The following is a 14555-nucleotide window of genomic DNA, read 5'->3' on the forward strand; positions in this document are numbered from 1 at the left end:
ACAAGTAGCATTTTTTAAATTTAATTTTATTTAAATTCAATTAATTAACACATAGTGTATTATTAGTTTCAGAGGTAGAGTTCAATGATTCACCAGTTGCATTCAACACCCAGTGCTCATTACATCACGTGCCCTCCTTAATGCCCATCACCCAGTTACCTGATCCCTCCACCCACCTTCCCTCCAACAACCCTGTTTCTTTCCCATAGTTAAGAGTCTCATGGTTTGTCTCCCTCTCTGATTTCATCTTATTTTATTTTTCCCTCCCTTCCCCTACAATCTTGTTTTGTTTCTTAAATTTCTCATGAGTGAAATCATATGATGATATTTGTCTGTCTCTGATTGATTTATATCACTTAGCATAATACCTTCTAGTTCCATCCACATCATTGCAAATGGTAAGATCTCAATTTTTTGATGGCTGAGTAATACTCCATTGTATATATATACCACATCTTTATCAATTCATCTGTTGATGGACATCTGGGCTCTTTCCATACTTTGGCTATTGTGGACATTGCTGCTATGAATATTGGGGTGCAGGTGCCCCTTCAGATCATTATGTTTGTATCCTTTGGATAAATACCTAGCAGTGTAATTGCTGGATCATAGGGTAGCTCTATTTTTAACTTTTGAGGAACCTCCATATTGTTTTCCAGAGTGGCTGCACCAGCTTGCATTCCCACCAACAGTGTAGGAGGGTTCCCCATTCTCCACATCCTCACCAACATTTGTTGTTTCCTGACTTGTTAATTTTAGCCATTCTGACTGGTGTGAGGTGGTAACTCATTGTGGTTTTGATCTGTATTTCCCTGATGCCGAGTGATGTTGAGAATTTTTTCATGTGTCTGTTGACCATTTGAAATACAAGTAGTATTTTTCTAATTTTTCAGATGCAGAAAGAGGAACCAAGCTAAGTTAAATGGTTTGCCTAAAACTTAGTGTCTGGTAAAAGGTGGAGTTGGGATTCAAATGCTATGTTCTGCACCAGACCACCCAGCTTCCTACAGTCCCTGTGTTGTTTTGGTAAACATGAGCATGTTAGAGACACAACTCTGGTTCCTGACTGAGCACAGACCTGGCAGAGAAAGCTGATAGTGAAGAGAAAGGGCATAGTTATCCCCATGAAGTTAAAATTTGCATTTGGATTTCAATGGTAAAATCTCAGGAGGAAGGCATGGGCAGCTAAGATACCAGCAAGAGAGTTGGATCCCTGAATTTGGTGACCTTTCACTGGGAGACAAATAGTCCTGATGGTGAGAGAGAGGTTTCCTGTATAAACTGCTGAGGTAATTGTGGCCCAGATAAGCCACAGAAGCACTCTCAGACCTTCCATACTGTAACAAACAGACTGAGCTTATTAGTTTGTGGAGGAATTGAAAGGGTAGCAAGGAGACATTCTAAGATAAGTGAGTTTTTGATGACACTGGAATTTTTCCAAAGCATTTGTTCACTGAATCCTATATTGACTTTTTATAGATGGTATATTGAAATAAACAAGGCATCTTCTTATGCTTTTTTTTTTTTTTTTTCTGCCTTTGCTTTCAAGTTGATTGGTGCAAATGGATGGAATTACTTCAGTGTGGTTCTCTTCCTATCTCTTTCACACAGTGGACAATAACAAATGACTTTTCAAAATATCTTGGTGATAGCAGCCAAACAAGGCCATAAAGTTTCTTAGAGGACGTAAGCTATTCACACTGGGTCTTCTGATATGCATATCCATATAATTACGTACGGTTCATTAGAATGTGATTATCACATGATAATAAATAAATGATATTTTGTTTCTTCAGTATATGAAATGGTCACACTGTGGATATTATAAAATTATTTCTTTGCCAATTCACATGAATTTTCACTCTCAAATTGGCACAGTCCATACCCAGTGATGCTTTTCAAATAACGAAAAATAATTTCTGCTTTACCAACCATGGCTGACAATAATGTGAATGTCTGTGTATGTTTAGAGATTTAGAAAGTTATTTAATTAAACAGTAGCATCTATTATGTGATTTATAATGCATGAAGTACGGTGTTAAGTACTTTAATACACTTCTTAGAAGACAGCTAGTAGACCAGATAGATATGTTTTTTAAATTAAATTACATTTGAAAATATTTAAACATAAGGCTATTTTCTCCATTTTGCAAATGAAGGAACTGAGGTCCAATATAATTAAGTGATCTAAAATTTCAATAGCAAGTCAAAAATACTAAAACCAACTAGCTTTCTTGACTCCAGACAATGTAACATAAAATGAAGATTAATAGTAAAAAATAAAATTCAAGATAACATCAAAATTATACAATCATAGAACCTCATGTTTAGTATATAAAGACATTATATAACCTTCCATTCTAATGATACCAGTTTTATAGTTTTAGAAAAAGAAATAACATCTCTTCTTGGGGAAAGAAAATTTAAATGCTATAGATATCCATCATCTTAGAAATGGTTTAAAGCACCTAAAACCACAATTTATCCCTAGGAAAAGTCATAAACTATTATAGATGCCTCTAACCCTCCACTAACTGTTCCAATAGTTGACTTTAAAAATGGGGACACAACTTATTTATAACTTGTCAGTATGCTAGTATACTCTTAAGAATTAAACTCAAATCATGGTATGAGAACATGCTGATGGAATGGAAAAAAAATTCCATATTTTAAAAATAAATATGATGGGTGCCTGGGTGGCTCAGTTGGTTAAGTGACTGCCTTCAGCTCAGGTCATGATCCTGGAGTCCCGGGATCGAGTCCCACATCGGGCTCCCTGCTCAGCGGGTGCTTCTCCCTCTGACCCTCCCCCCTCTCGTGCTCTCTCTCTCTTAAATAAATAAGTAAAAGCTTTAAAAATAAATAAATAAATATGAGTCTCTTTCTGATCCCAAAACTACTGCTCTCCATCTAAATGTGCTCTCTTCAAACTAAAGAAAACATACACATTGTTTTAGATATGGAGAGAGAAACAGAGATAGAGTAAATGTAGAAAAACATTACTAATTAGTAAATCTAGGTAACGGGTGTTCATTCTGCTACTCTTTCAAATTTTTGAAATTTTAAATCTTCACTTTCAGGGGCGCCTGGGTGGCTCAGTCAGTTAAGCACCTGGCTCTTGATTTCAGCTGAGGTCATGATCTCAGGATGCTGAGATCAAGCCCTGACATCAAGCCCTGTCAGGCTCCATGCTCAGCGGGGAGTCTGTTTGAGATTCTTTCCCTCTTCCTCTCCCCCCGATTCTCGCTCTCTCACTCACTCTCTCTCTTTCTCTCAAATAAATCTTTTTTTTTTTTTATTTGACAGAGAGAGAGACAGCGAGAGGGGGAACACAAGCAGGGGGAGTGGAAGAGGGAGAAGCAGGCTTCCCGCAGAGCCGGGAGCCCGATGCGGGGCTCGATCCCAGGACCCTGGGATCATGACCTGAGCCTAAGGCAGACGCTTAGCGACTGAGCCACCCAGGCGCCCCTCAAATAAATCTTTAAAAAAAAAAATCTTCACTCCTAATGACCTCTCCCTGACCCAGACACTTCCACCTTCCTCATTTGTCCATTCCTGGACATTTTAGATGCATATAATTTTAATGTTATAAATTGTCTGCAAATCTCTATGACTTTACCAAGCATAGACACAGAAATTTTTTCTCTCTCCATTCCTTAATCTCTTAAACTGGGTTTTCAAGTACTTGGATATTATGGAATCTATGTGAGACACCTCCAAAGTTCTCCAAGGCTCCAGTCATCCATGTTGTTTTATTCACCTGGGTCCAGGAAAAAGATCGTCAGCACCCTATTTTTCAAGGAATACCTAAAATGGTTCCTAACACACTGATATTCCAGAAAATGCAGTTTGAAAGCCATTTTCTTGAAGCCATACCACCCCTCCCCCTTTATTTCCAATCTGTGTAATTCGCAGTAAGCCTGAGTCATGAGGGGTATAGGTAGGAGGAGGACAAGAGGGTCTGTCAGGGGAGCATGCCATGTGATGGGTGTTCTTGTCCACCAAAGGTCTAAAGCAGTCATTCTCATTCTCCCTCAAAGAGAAAATGGCTCAGTTCTAGCAAGAAGTAATCTGAGACAGTCAACAAATTACTTTTTTTTTTTACTTAAAGTACACAATGAGATTGAAACATATCTGTGTCAGACAAATTACTGGGAGCAACAGAGGTCTCACCCTCAAAGTACAGAAAAAATGAGACAGTGCCAAGTAAAAATGTTCACTCCTGCTGATGTCTTTTCTAAAGAACAAGGGTTATTAATTCACAATTTCCTCACTCTGCAGGTCATGGACTCTTGCTTCCAAATTCCCTGTGGGGAAATCCCACAAAAAACTCAAATGGCCATAGCTCTTGCTACTGTTAATATTTTAGGTGTTGTATCAGTGGGAAAACACAGATAATTAAACATTTTAATATACAATATGCAAATGTTTTAAAGGCCAAATAGCAAATAGATTCCTCCGGACAACACTTCCATCTAGACAGTTAATAAGAGATATGTAGAGCTTTCCTGAGCTGAAGCAACAACTGTGCTATTTGATGCATGAAGAATAACCAAATAAATAATTGTACAGTGCTCCGGACAAATATTTACTTTACAGCACTACAGCCTAGGTGGTATGATTTGTACCAAGTGGCTTAATTAAACAGGCTACCATGTAAAACACGTAGCCTCTAGTGACATATTGTAATTTAGCCTGCATCTGCAATATCATAGAGCACAGAATAGTTAGCAAGTTGGAGGAGCCCTCCTGGCAGACAGGGAACACAACCATTAAGAGATGGATGGAGTACTTGTAGAATGAGTATTAACTAAGCTTCCTTTTCTCTTCTCTCATATCAGGCCAAAGGAAAGACCCTCTAAGAATAAAGAGCAAAGAACAGGAAGCAGAGCCATTCCTTCTTTTATCTTTTCAACAAGTATTTATGAAGTGCCAGCCTTGCTTGTAGGTGATTAAGATGTAGTAAAGAAGACAAAATCCCTGCCCTCATCTAATTTAGAAGGGTTGACAGATAACAGAGGGAAAAAAACAATATAATAATATAAAAAGCCAATATAACAAACGAGCATGTCTTTTCAGGTAATGGTAAGTGCCAAGAAGAAAAATAAAGCAGAGTAAGGGACTGGGAAGTAAAGGGTTCTTTTTTTTTTTAGATGGAGGGGTCAGAGAAGCCTTCTCTAGCAAGTGACATTTTAAGAGAAGCCTGAATAGAAGTAAGAGAGTGGGCCATGTCAACATCTAAGGGACTAGCTTTCCAGGCAGAAGGAACACCAAGTGCAAAGGCCCAGGAGTGAAAACTCGGTTTGTTGAAGAACAGGAAGAAGGCTACCATAGCAGGAGAGTAGAGATGAGGTCACAGGTGGCCTGCAGCTGGGTAATGTTGGGCCTGGTAAACCCTGGTTAGCATTAGGGATTCTTTCCTGACAGTCATTTAAATGCCTCAAGCATAATGTTGCTGGTGTCTTTACAGTGATGTTAGAGAAGAGAGCATCTATAAACATTCAAGGAGAAAAACTGGGAGACCACAAAAGAGGGAAGAACAGGAAAGGAAAGCAAATGGTATTTCACGAAAGGGGGATAAACTTTAGCAGTTGGACAGTGGGCATGCTTGCCAGACCACCTTCCAGCATGTGTCTTGGGAGATGTCATCATTACTTTACAAAGCCCTTTTTACAGTAAGTATTTTAAAAATTCAATATATTGAATACTTGCGTACACTAAAAAACCAGGAAAACACCATTTATAGACTTGCATTACTGAGAAAATGCTTGCCCTAATTAAAGCAGTAGACTCAGGCTATGAGGCATAGATTTCTACTGGCATTCAGTTCAGTCCATAAACAAAGATAATTTCTGTAAAAAAACAAAAAAACAAAAAAACAAAACAAAAAACCACACATATACACACACACACACAAAACCCTCCAGGATATACACAAAATATAACACAAGCACCTCTAGTAAATTAGGACTGAGCCCTAGGGTTTTTCCGGATGCACCATCCTCCCAAGCACCTCTGCTCTGATTGTTTGATGCATTTGGAGATAGTGTGCATCAGCTAGTACTATGCAGGATGTAGATGATAAATGTAAGGAGATACCAAATTTACCTACTTTCCTCCCGTTTTCCATAAACAGTAATTTGTTAAGTCGTAAAGAATGTCATCAGCACCGTTTTCAATGTTATGGGATATACACAATAATTAGAAGTCATTACTCTCAAATGTACATTCTCCTTTTTCCCTTGGCTTCTAATCTCCTCATCCACCAATCCATTCTCCACAATGCCTGCCAAGTCTCTTACCAAAGTAAAAGCTATTTATGGCAATCCCCTTCTCACTACCTTGCAGTGGCTCTCATTGATAATGGAATAAAGTCCCAAGTCTTGTTCATGATAGTGGAATCTCTAAAGTATGGCTCCGATCTACAGGCACTTCCTCTCTTTGCCACCTTGCATCTCATGCTGTGACTCCAGTGAACTTTGCTCACTTTCCCCCATGCTCTGAGTCAAATCCCAGCTCAGCCCCTTATTTGCTGTGTAACTCTGGGTCCTCCTTGTGCATCACTTATTTTCCTATAAAATGGAAGTAATAATACCGTATAACTCATAACTCATGGGCTTTTCATGGGACTAAATAAGTAAATATATTTAGAATAATATCACATACATCGCAAATGCTAAATAAATGTAAGCTCTTATTATTGTTATGGATTAATGGAATTTCCTTATTTCTATTATTTCTCTGACCAGAAAATGGTCTTCCTGCCCACTCTTCTCCCAGAAAACTCCTACTCATTTTTCAAGACCCCACACAAATGTCCTCTTCTCTAAACCTTTCCTAACACATTGATTGACTTTCCAGTGGTCTTTAATTCTTCTGTGCTCTCATGACAAATGGGGCATGATTCTTCAATAGCATTATTTACACAACATTGATTAATTATTAATACATAAGTTTGCTTGCCAGGCGGTATATGAGTTCTTTGAAGGCAAGGGCTCTATCTTTCTCATTTTGTATCTCCTAAACCCAGAGTAGGGCCTAGAGCACAGTAGTCTCTCAACAAGTGTTTTGTTCAATCAACTGTTCAATCAGTAAATATGTAAAGACACAGGTATTTCTCAAAAATTTTCCAATGTTGCTAGGAAATATTTCAAGTAAATTGAAGAAGAATACAAGGCACAGATTTAGTAGGTTTTGCTAAAAAACTAGGCTTAAATTGCATACGTCTATGCCTACATTGTGCCTAAAATTTAGAGAAAAGTCAGGCATGTACTATATTCATTGGTCTATTTTTACTCTTCCCCTAGTCATTCCAGTTTTGTCTTGTCAGGTAAAAGCTCCTGTAGAGCATGAACGACGTCTTTTAATACACTTGCATTCAATTATTAGACACAAGAGTACACATTTCATGAACCTTTGTTAAAATGAGGGAAGATTCCCAAGATATAGGTAGAACTAAATGAGAGAAAGGGAGAAAAACACAAGTCTTTTTTTCTAATACTAGCTCCAAGTGAAGGAATATTGCTCCCTGGGCAGGCACATTCCCACGGGCAAGCACGAATAGATGGACAGAATGTGGTGCTCACCAGTACATTTGCTCTTCAAAAGGAGAGTATAGGGAGAAGGGGCGCCTGGGTGGCTCAGTCATTAAGCATCTGCCTTCAGCTCAGGTCATGATCCTGGAGTCCTGGGATCGAGCCCCGCATCGGGCTCCCTGCTCAGTGGGGAGTCCGCTTCTCCCTCTCCCTCTGCCTGCCACTCTGCCTACTTGTGCATGCTCTCACTCTCTCTCTCTCTATCAAATAAATAAATAAATAAAATCTTAAAAAAAAAAAAAAAAAAGAGGACAGTGTAGGGAGAAGTGTGTGGTGAGCCCAGGGTGTAGTGAAGGCCATCCCCAGTAACTTTCCTCACAGAGCATCACTCTGCTGATGGTAGAGAGAACCACTGACTGCAGTGAGAACATCAGCAAAGGAAAGAAGACTGAAGAAGCTGGACACTGTGGCAGGTGCCAGTCAGGAGAAAGCAGGCCACAGGAGCCAGGTAGAATAAGATTATGCCTCAGAAGTTGTAACCCGTTGGGGTTAGGGATAAATAATATGTTGACCTAAGGACTCTGGCATTAATTTTCCAACTCCCTAAACATTTCACTGACACTTTGCAATGTAAGATGTGTTTTTTATATTTTCTCATATCATCTAACAATGAGTGTGGCGTCTACTACTGGGTTCCAGAACTCCAAGGAGAATTTGGAAATTTGGGATGGTGATTCAAAGTCAAATTAATGGTTAACAAAGTAGAAATGCATGGTAGAAGCTAAAGCAATTCAGAACATTTTTTTTTATATCTACAACATGTAATCTTGCAAAGAACATGAATTTAGAGTACTCTTATACTTCAAGTGAAACTTCGATGAGATAATATATATGAGCATTCTAGTAAAGAATTTAAAATATAGTAGGTGTTGGAATCCCCATAGGTTGAATCAGAATTTCTTCTTGCTCACAGCAATGCTCAATTCTATATGTTGAGGGTATAAAAAAAAAAATAGTTTTTATGGAACCAGTTAATAATGATCTTTGGATTCATGCAGGTCCTTTTTTTTTTTTTTAAGATTTCATTTATTTATTTGACACAGAGAGAGAGAGAGCACAAGCAGGGGGAGCGGCAGGCAGAGGGAGAGGGAGAAGCAGGCTCCTCGCTGAGCAGACATGGGGCTCCATCCCAGGACACTGGGATCATGACCTTAGCCAAAGGCAGGCACTTAACCAACTGAGCCACCCAGTCACCCCTCATGCAGGTTCTTATAAGCCTTTTCTTAGCATTCATTGAGGACCAAAAATCAGATTATAAATATTATATGTTATATACAGATTGATCATCCAGAAGAATTTTCTAATACCTGGACCATGAAGTAATGAGACTGTGTACCAAATGAGGTTATAGAACGATTTTCTCCAGAGTCATGAAAAATAGGGCAGATTTCCGTATGTCAAAGATGGAGTAATTGTGGTCTGCCCAAGGGTAGAAGGAAGCAATGAGATAATCACCCAAATTCCTTCCAGATTTAGGATTGTTTAAATATTCTGATTAGTGACAACCCACTGAATATCTACTTTTGTTTTCAGATATTTTAAAAATAATCCCAGAGTCAATATTTCACAAGTGCTTCTTCAATCTCCTGCCATTAGCCCACACTTCATAACTTGGGTTTTCAAAACCAGAACTACACGTTCATCTGACCAAAATATGAAATCTACAAATAACTAAAGATAAAAAAAAATTGTTCAGTGGGTTTGGACATAAACTGCATCTTCTGCATTGTTTAGCTTCATCATGAAAATTACTTTAATTTCAATGCTGGAATCAAAACAATCCAGTCTTCTTAAAAGAAGCCTACTGTCTACTGTAAAGTAATAACATGTTTTTAGAGACTTCTAAGTGCATATCTTGGAATTTCTAACTTAAATGCATGGTTTGGAAAATACCAATCGTTGATCGTGAAAGGATGGTTACATTTCATCATGACAAAGAGGCAAAAATAACGTACTTATGCTCTTATTTACTCATGTAACTATTACATACAATGCTAAAAAAAAAACAATTTTTAAGATAAGCAAAAAAGTCATTCAAATACATAAGATATGTGTATATTTTCTAAAAAGAAATTTTCCTGAAATGTTTCATGAAAATAAATTTGAAAAATACTAAACATACACTGAAATAAAACAATAGAAATAAATGTAAATATGGACTTAATCAGGACTTGGGAACAAACTTATATAGCTTTACTAAGAATGATGAGGAGGGGAGTGTGTGAGTTGAGAGGGAGAAAAAGTGAAAATGAATCATGGTCATAACTAATTTTATAAGTTTGGTGACTAATGGATTCTTTAAACCTATATTATGGTACATTATAACCAAGTCATGTGGTTTTTTGGGGGGGCGGTTGACAATTTGTAGAAATTTTTGTTTTAACTCAGCTAGAAGATCACTCCAAGAGCATAAGTTACCTTGGATATCATTTAATTGTTCTTTTTGTAACTTGCTGCAAGAAAATTTGTATAACGCATGAGTGAAACTGGCTCTTTAATCACTTTAAGATTTGGGTTCTTTTGGAAAAGAAAAAAATCCAGTATTTATAGCTCATGTTCCTAGCACATCAAAAATCTATTCTCAGTAAAAGAAAGGTCACATTATTATATTCAGAAACTCTACAATAAGGAAAATATTACTAAAGTTTTAGGAAGATTTACCATTATCTGAAAATTAGCTTACTAAAATTAAATGTCCTTTTGGTCAAAATAATGGTTTGAGATTAACACAAGTAGTTAAACATACAAGTAGTAAAACATACAAGTCTATTAGTTAATTGTACATTTTCCATCTTTGTTCTTTTTATGAGAATTAATTATACCCACGTCCCTTCTCCTATTCAGTAATACTACTTAGAAAACTATATGAAAATACTCACATTAGGGGTGGAGTAAACCACGAGAGAAAGGAGTTCTTCAGTACATACTTATATATAAATCTCTGTATACATCTGCTGCCACTGGTAGGTTTTTTAAAAAATAATCACGTGCATTCTATGCATGAGACTATAATTAAGATTTAATTCATCAAAAAGATGACCAAAAAAATTATCCAATAAAGCAATTGTAGGAACAACAGTCCATTTTCAGAAAACAAAAATAACCATATCATTTTTAGCTAGGTAAAGTATGTTTTAAGCTAAACATGTGGTACCCATCAAAGGCAAGCTACGTATTTCTGGGGGTAAGTTGAATTTGCCAGGGCACTGTGCAGTGGATGAGACAAACGCTTCAGATGAGTAGAAAGCAGAATTTAAGTAAATATTAATCTGCAAACCCAGATATCTTCGGTTTATAATGTTGGTTGGCAACCTAACATACAGTCACGAAAATCACTATGTTAGAACTGTCTGTAAGAAGTACTAGCTCCCTTTATTGCTATGGTCCTTATTAAATAAAAACTATACAGATACCCAGTTTTGAAGGGTATCTTAATCTGAAAGAAAATATATCTTTCAGAGAAATCTGAAATACCCTAGCACTGATGATGAAAGTTTATTTACTTTCTATTGTGCTTTTTCTTACATTTCATTATCATACTGATTTAAGGAAGCTACCCCCTTGTATGTAACATACATGTTAAAGGTGGCAGACTCAGTGCAATTTTTATAGAAAGTTCTTGAATTTATTTACTTGCCACTCCTACGTAAACGGGGAATTTATTTATTATTGCCAATGAATTTGAAGTTACTTTTTTTTTTTTTACAAGAGGCTCTTAAAGATAATAGCAATTTGAATCCAAATAAGACTAATTAACCATGCCATTTCAGAAGTGGGAACTTCATTCTCCTTTTCCCTAAGTAGAGTCAATAGATCAAAAACCCACTAGTTTCTACACTACAAACATGGCAATGCAATAATGAAGTCTGACTTTATCCATGATCATAAGAAATAAATTAGAACTAAGATTAAAACATTAATTCTCGTACCAAAAATAAACTACTAAAAAATATCAACAACAGCCACAAAACACCCCCCCAAAAAAGTCAGCTCTCACCTCAACAGAGATTAAACAGAAAACTGAAGGTTTACAACTCCTTCAGTATTTAATTTAGCTAGAATCGCCTAGGTATTTTTTTATAAGCAGTAATGTTAAAGACTCCCCAGAGTTAAAGGCTTATTTTATCTGGAAACAGCTTGGCAGCACAATGATAATTTAATACACAGTGCACTATGTCTTCCTCAGCGGACCCGCTCTCCAGTCATTTCACACTTATGGTATGCATTCTGAACAAAATTCAAATGTTCTGTTTTCTACATTCCTGAATCACAGCCGCTAACGAAAAGCACCGCAGACACCTCCAAGTCCCGTCTTACCATGTATGAGCCACAGTGAAGCGCCGACGTTGCCGGATGCTTTTATTCACCAGCAACTTTCTGAAAAAGCATGGTGAGTTCCTTGGTGAACTGCGTGGAGAAATTTTAGGAGATGTAGGTCTGTTTCCCGGCAGTCTCGGAAGCTCGAGTTCTAAGTGCATTTGCTCCTTGAAAGTCTTTATGCAAACCTCAGATTCAGAAGCTGTAAGTTCTTTGGAAGACTCTTTGGCTGTCATGTCTTATATGGAGCACTGGCTTTCACCACCCAAAACAAAAACCTCAAACATAGCCGAGACACAGCTGCAGGTTAGGAGGCTGAGGAGTCTGCAAACTGTTTTCCAGTTTAATTTCAGAAGCTGCGGCTCCCGTGTATGAGCTGCTTAGAGCAAAAGCAGCATACTCGAAGAATGGCAAGTCAGGCTGTCACAAGGAGCTTTATCAGCCCGGCTTTGCCTCTGAAAATGCGCCAAAGTGCTTCCTATGTCAGCAGCCTCCTTGTGGATGAGGTTTGTCTGCAAGCTACACACTGACACTCACTGAATTCATTCAGCTGAATATATCAACTCATGAAATATTCATAAGGGCTTCTGATAAATCCTTTACATGCTATTTTTTAAAAGCTTATCACACAAGCTGCACCCGCTAATGGATAGTCAGCAAAACCTAGGCACCTAGTCACTTGTTTTATTTGCACAAAAAGCAGAACTAGAGCCCGTCCAGCATGTGTGATGTTTCAAGTCTTCATTCAGAATCATCTTGCCCTGTAATGCACACAACAGTAACTCCACCTACCAAATGCTTATTGGCCTAGGATTATTTAAATAATTGCACTCTGTTTCCCCCTCAACAACACCCTCCATCGCTCAGATTTTCACAAGATTTATAAAGCTACTGTCCTTATCACAGTGAAAACATTAAATCGGGGACTATCAAAAAAGCCTAGCTAAAACAGCCCCCCAAATTCCATTTTCTGAATGAAAAAGCTGATCTGCTGAAGTTTCTTTTTTTTCCTCCCTTCTCCAGAAGATCCAAAACAGCATCAATATAAAAAAATGTCAGCTAACAGGAAAACATTGGATTTGGTTCATTCCCCTGAGGAATTTAAAGGCTAATCTTTATTCCAATAAACATTACCCTCATTCTTCTGTTTAAGCTCATTGTTCAAGGGTTGCCCACAGCAGCCACTCTGTTAGTTAGATGCAAAGTCACTTCTGAAAGCCAAAGCTTCGCAGAACAGAAATGGAGGTAACAACCGGGAAAAATGGGGCCCGGCAAAGTGCAGAGTCCAAAGTCAAGCATTGTGTAAGCACATTTGCAGGTATGTGTGCGTGCGCGCGTGCACACAGGCAGGTGTACAAGACAGTTTATGTCTGTGAGTGTGTGTGTGTGTGTGTGTGTGTGTGTGTACTTTGTTCACAAGGGCATGCAAATGGGATGTATAGGGAGGGGAATCCAAATAATGTCTCAAGATCCAAAGCAGATCATTGTAACCTGAAATTTCATTTAGAAATAGACTGGAATGCAGCTCCTATACTATAAAAGTCACGTGGAAGTGAAAAGAATATGGTGCTGCTCGAAGTGTATGGATATTGTCTGCACCAGCACTGATGGCCACCAGGGCCAGCCAGTTCTCACAAAGATTTGACAAAGCAGAACTTGGGCTAGTCAGCGAGAGAGGCAGTTAAGAAATGATCCACAGGAAGACTTCAGGGAATAAGGGACACATTAATTTTCCTCTAAGGTGTGAGGGCTTCCACCTTTATAAAGTCATTCACATATGTCATATACTCTGGCTGAATATGTGAAGGACCGAATAAGAGCAGAAGATGACCTAGGAAAAGAGAAACCCCACACCAGCCTTTGGGGGAAGTCAGTCAACTCTAACAGAAAGGATTTAAACTCCTAGTGTACAGGTACTATCTTGGGAAGATGGCGAAGCTGCAATAACACACTAAACTCCTAGTGTACAGGTACTACCTTGGGAAGATGGCGAAGCTGCAATAACACACTAAACTCCTAGTGTACAGGTACTACCTTGGGAAGATGGCGAAGCTGCAATAACACACTAAACTCCTAGTGTACAGGTACTACCTTGGGAAGATGGCGAAGCTGCAATAACACACTAAACTCCTAGTGTACAGGTACTACCTTGGGAAGATGGCGAAGCTGCAATAACACACTAAACTCCTAGTGTACAGGTACTATCTTGGGAAGATGGCGAAGCTGCAATAACACACTAAACTCCTAGTGTACAGGTACTACCTTGGGAAGATGGCGAAGCTGCAATAACACACTAAACTCCTAGTGTACAGGTACTATCTTGGGAAGATGGCGAAGCTGCAATAACACACTAAACTCCTAGTGTACAGGTACTACCTTGGGAAGATGGCGATGCTGCAATAACACACTAAACTCCTAGTGTACAGGTACTACCTTGGGAAGATGGCGAAGCTGCAATAACACACTAAACTCCTAGTGTACAGGTACTATCTTGGGAAGATGGCGAAGCTGCAATAACACACTAAACTCCTAGTGTACAGGTACTACCTTGGGAAGATGGCGAAGCTGCAATAACACACTAAACTCCTAGTGTACAGGTACTACCTTGGGAAGATGGCGAAGCTGCAATAACACACTAAACTC

The 14555-nt window shown here is 38.4% G+C and overlaps 1 protein-coding gene across 8 annotated transcripts in view; it reads right to left on the reverse strand.

The window, feature by feature from the left end:
* PDE4B (phosphodiesterase 4B) overlaps window positions 1–14555 on the reverse strand; it is a 524480-nt gene that overhangs the window by 345787 nt on the left and 164138 nt on the right. The window contains exon 1 of one of the 8 annotated variants that reach the window (XM_078072991.1): window positions 11913–12421. The exons of 6 other annotated variants lie outside the window; for them this stretch is intronic. In XM_078072991.1, the coding sequence (XP_077929117.1) occupies window positions 11913–12148 (236 nt within the window). In that variant the 5' untranslated portion in view covers window positions 12149–12421. Of the gene's footprint in view, window positions 1–11912; window positions 12422–14555 lie in introns of those variants that run through there. One more of the 8 variants, XM_036077703.2, reaches the window with a different exon arrangement.

The sequence above is a fragment of the Halichoerus grypus genome, chromosome 5 (genome assembly GCF_964656455.1).
Source record: "Halichoerus grypus chromosome 5, mHalGry1.hap1.1, whole genome shotgun sequence".
In the NCBI taxonomy this organism is placed as follows: Eukaryota; Metazoa; Chordata; class Mammalia; order Carnivora; family Phocidae; genus Halichoerus; species Halichoerus grypus.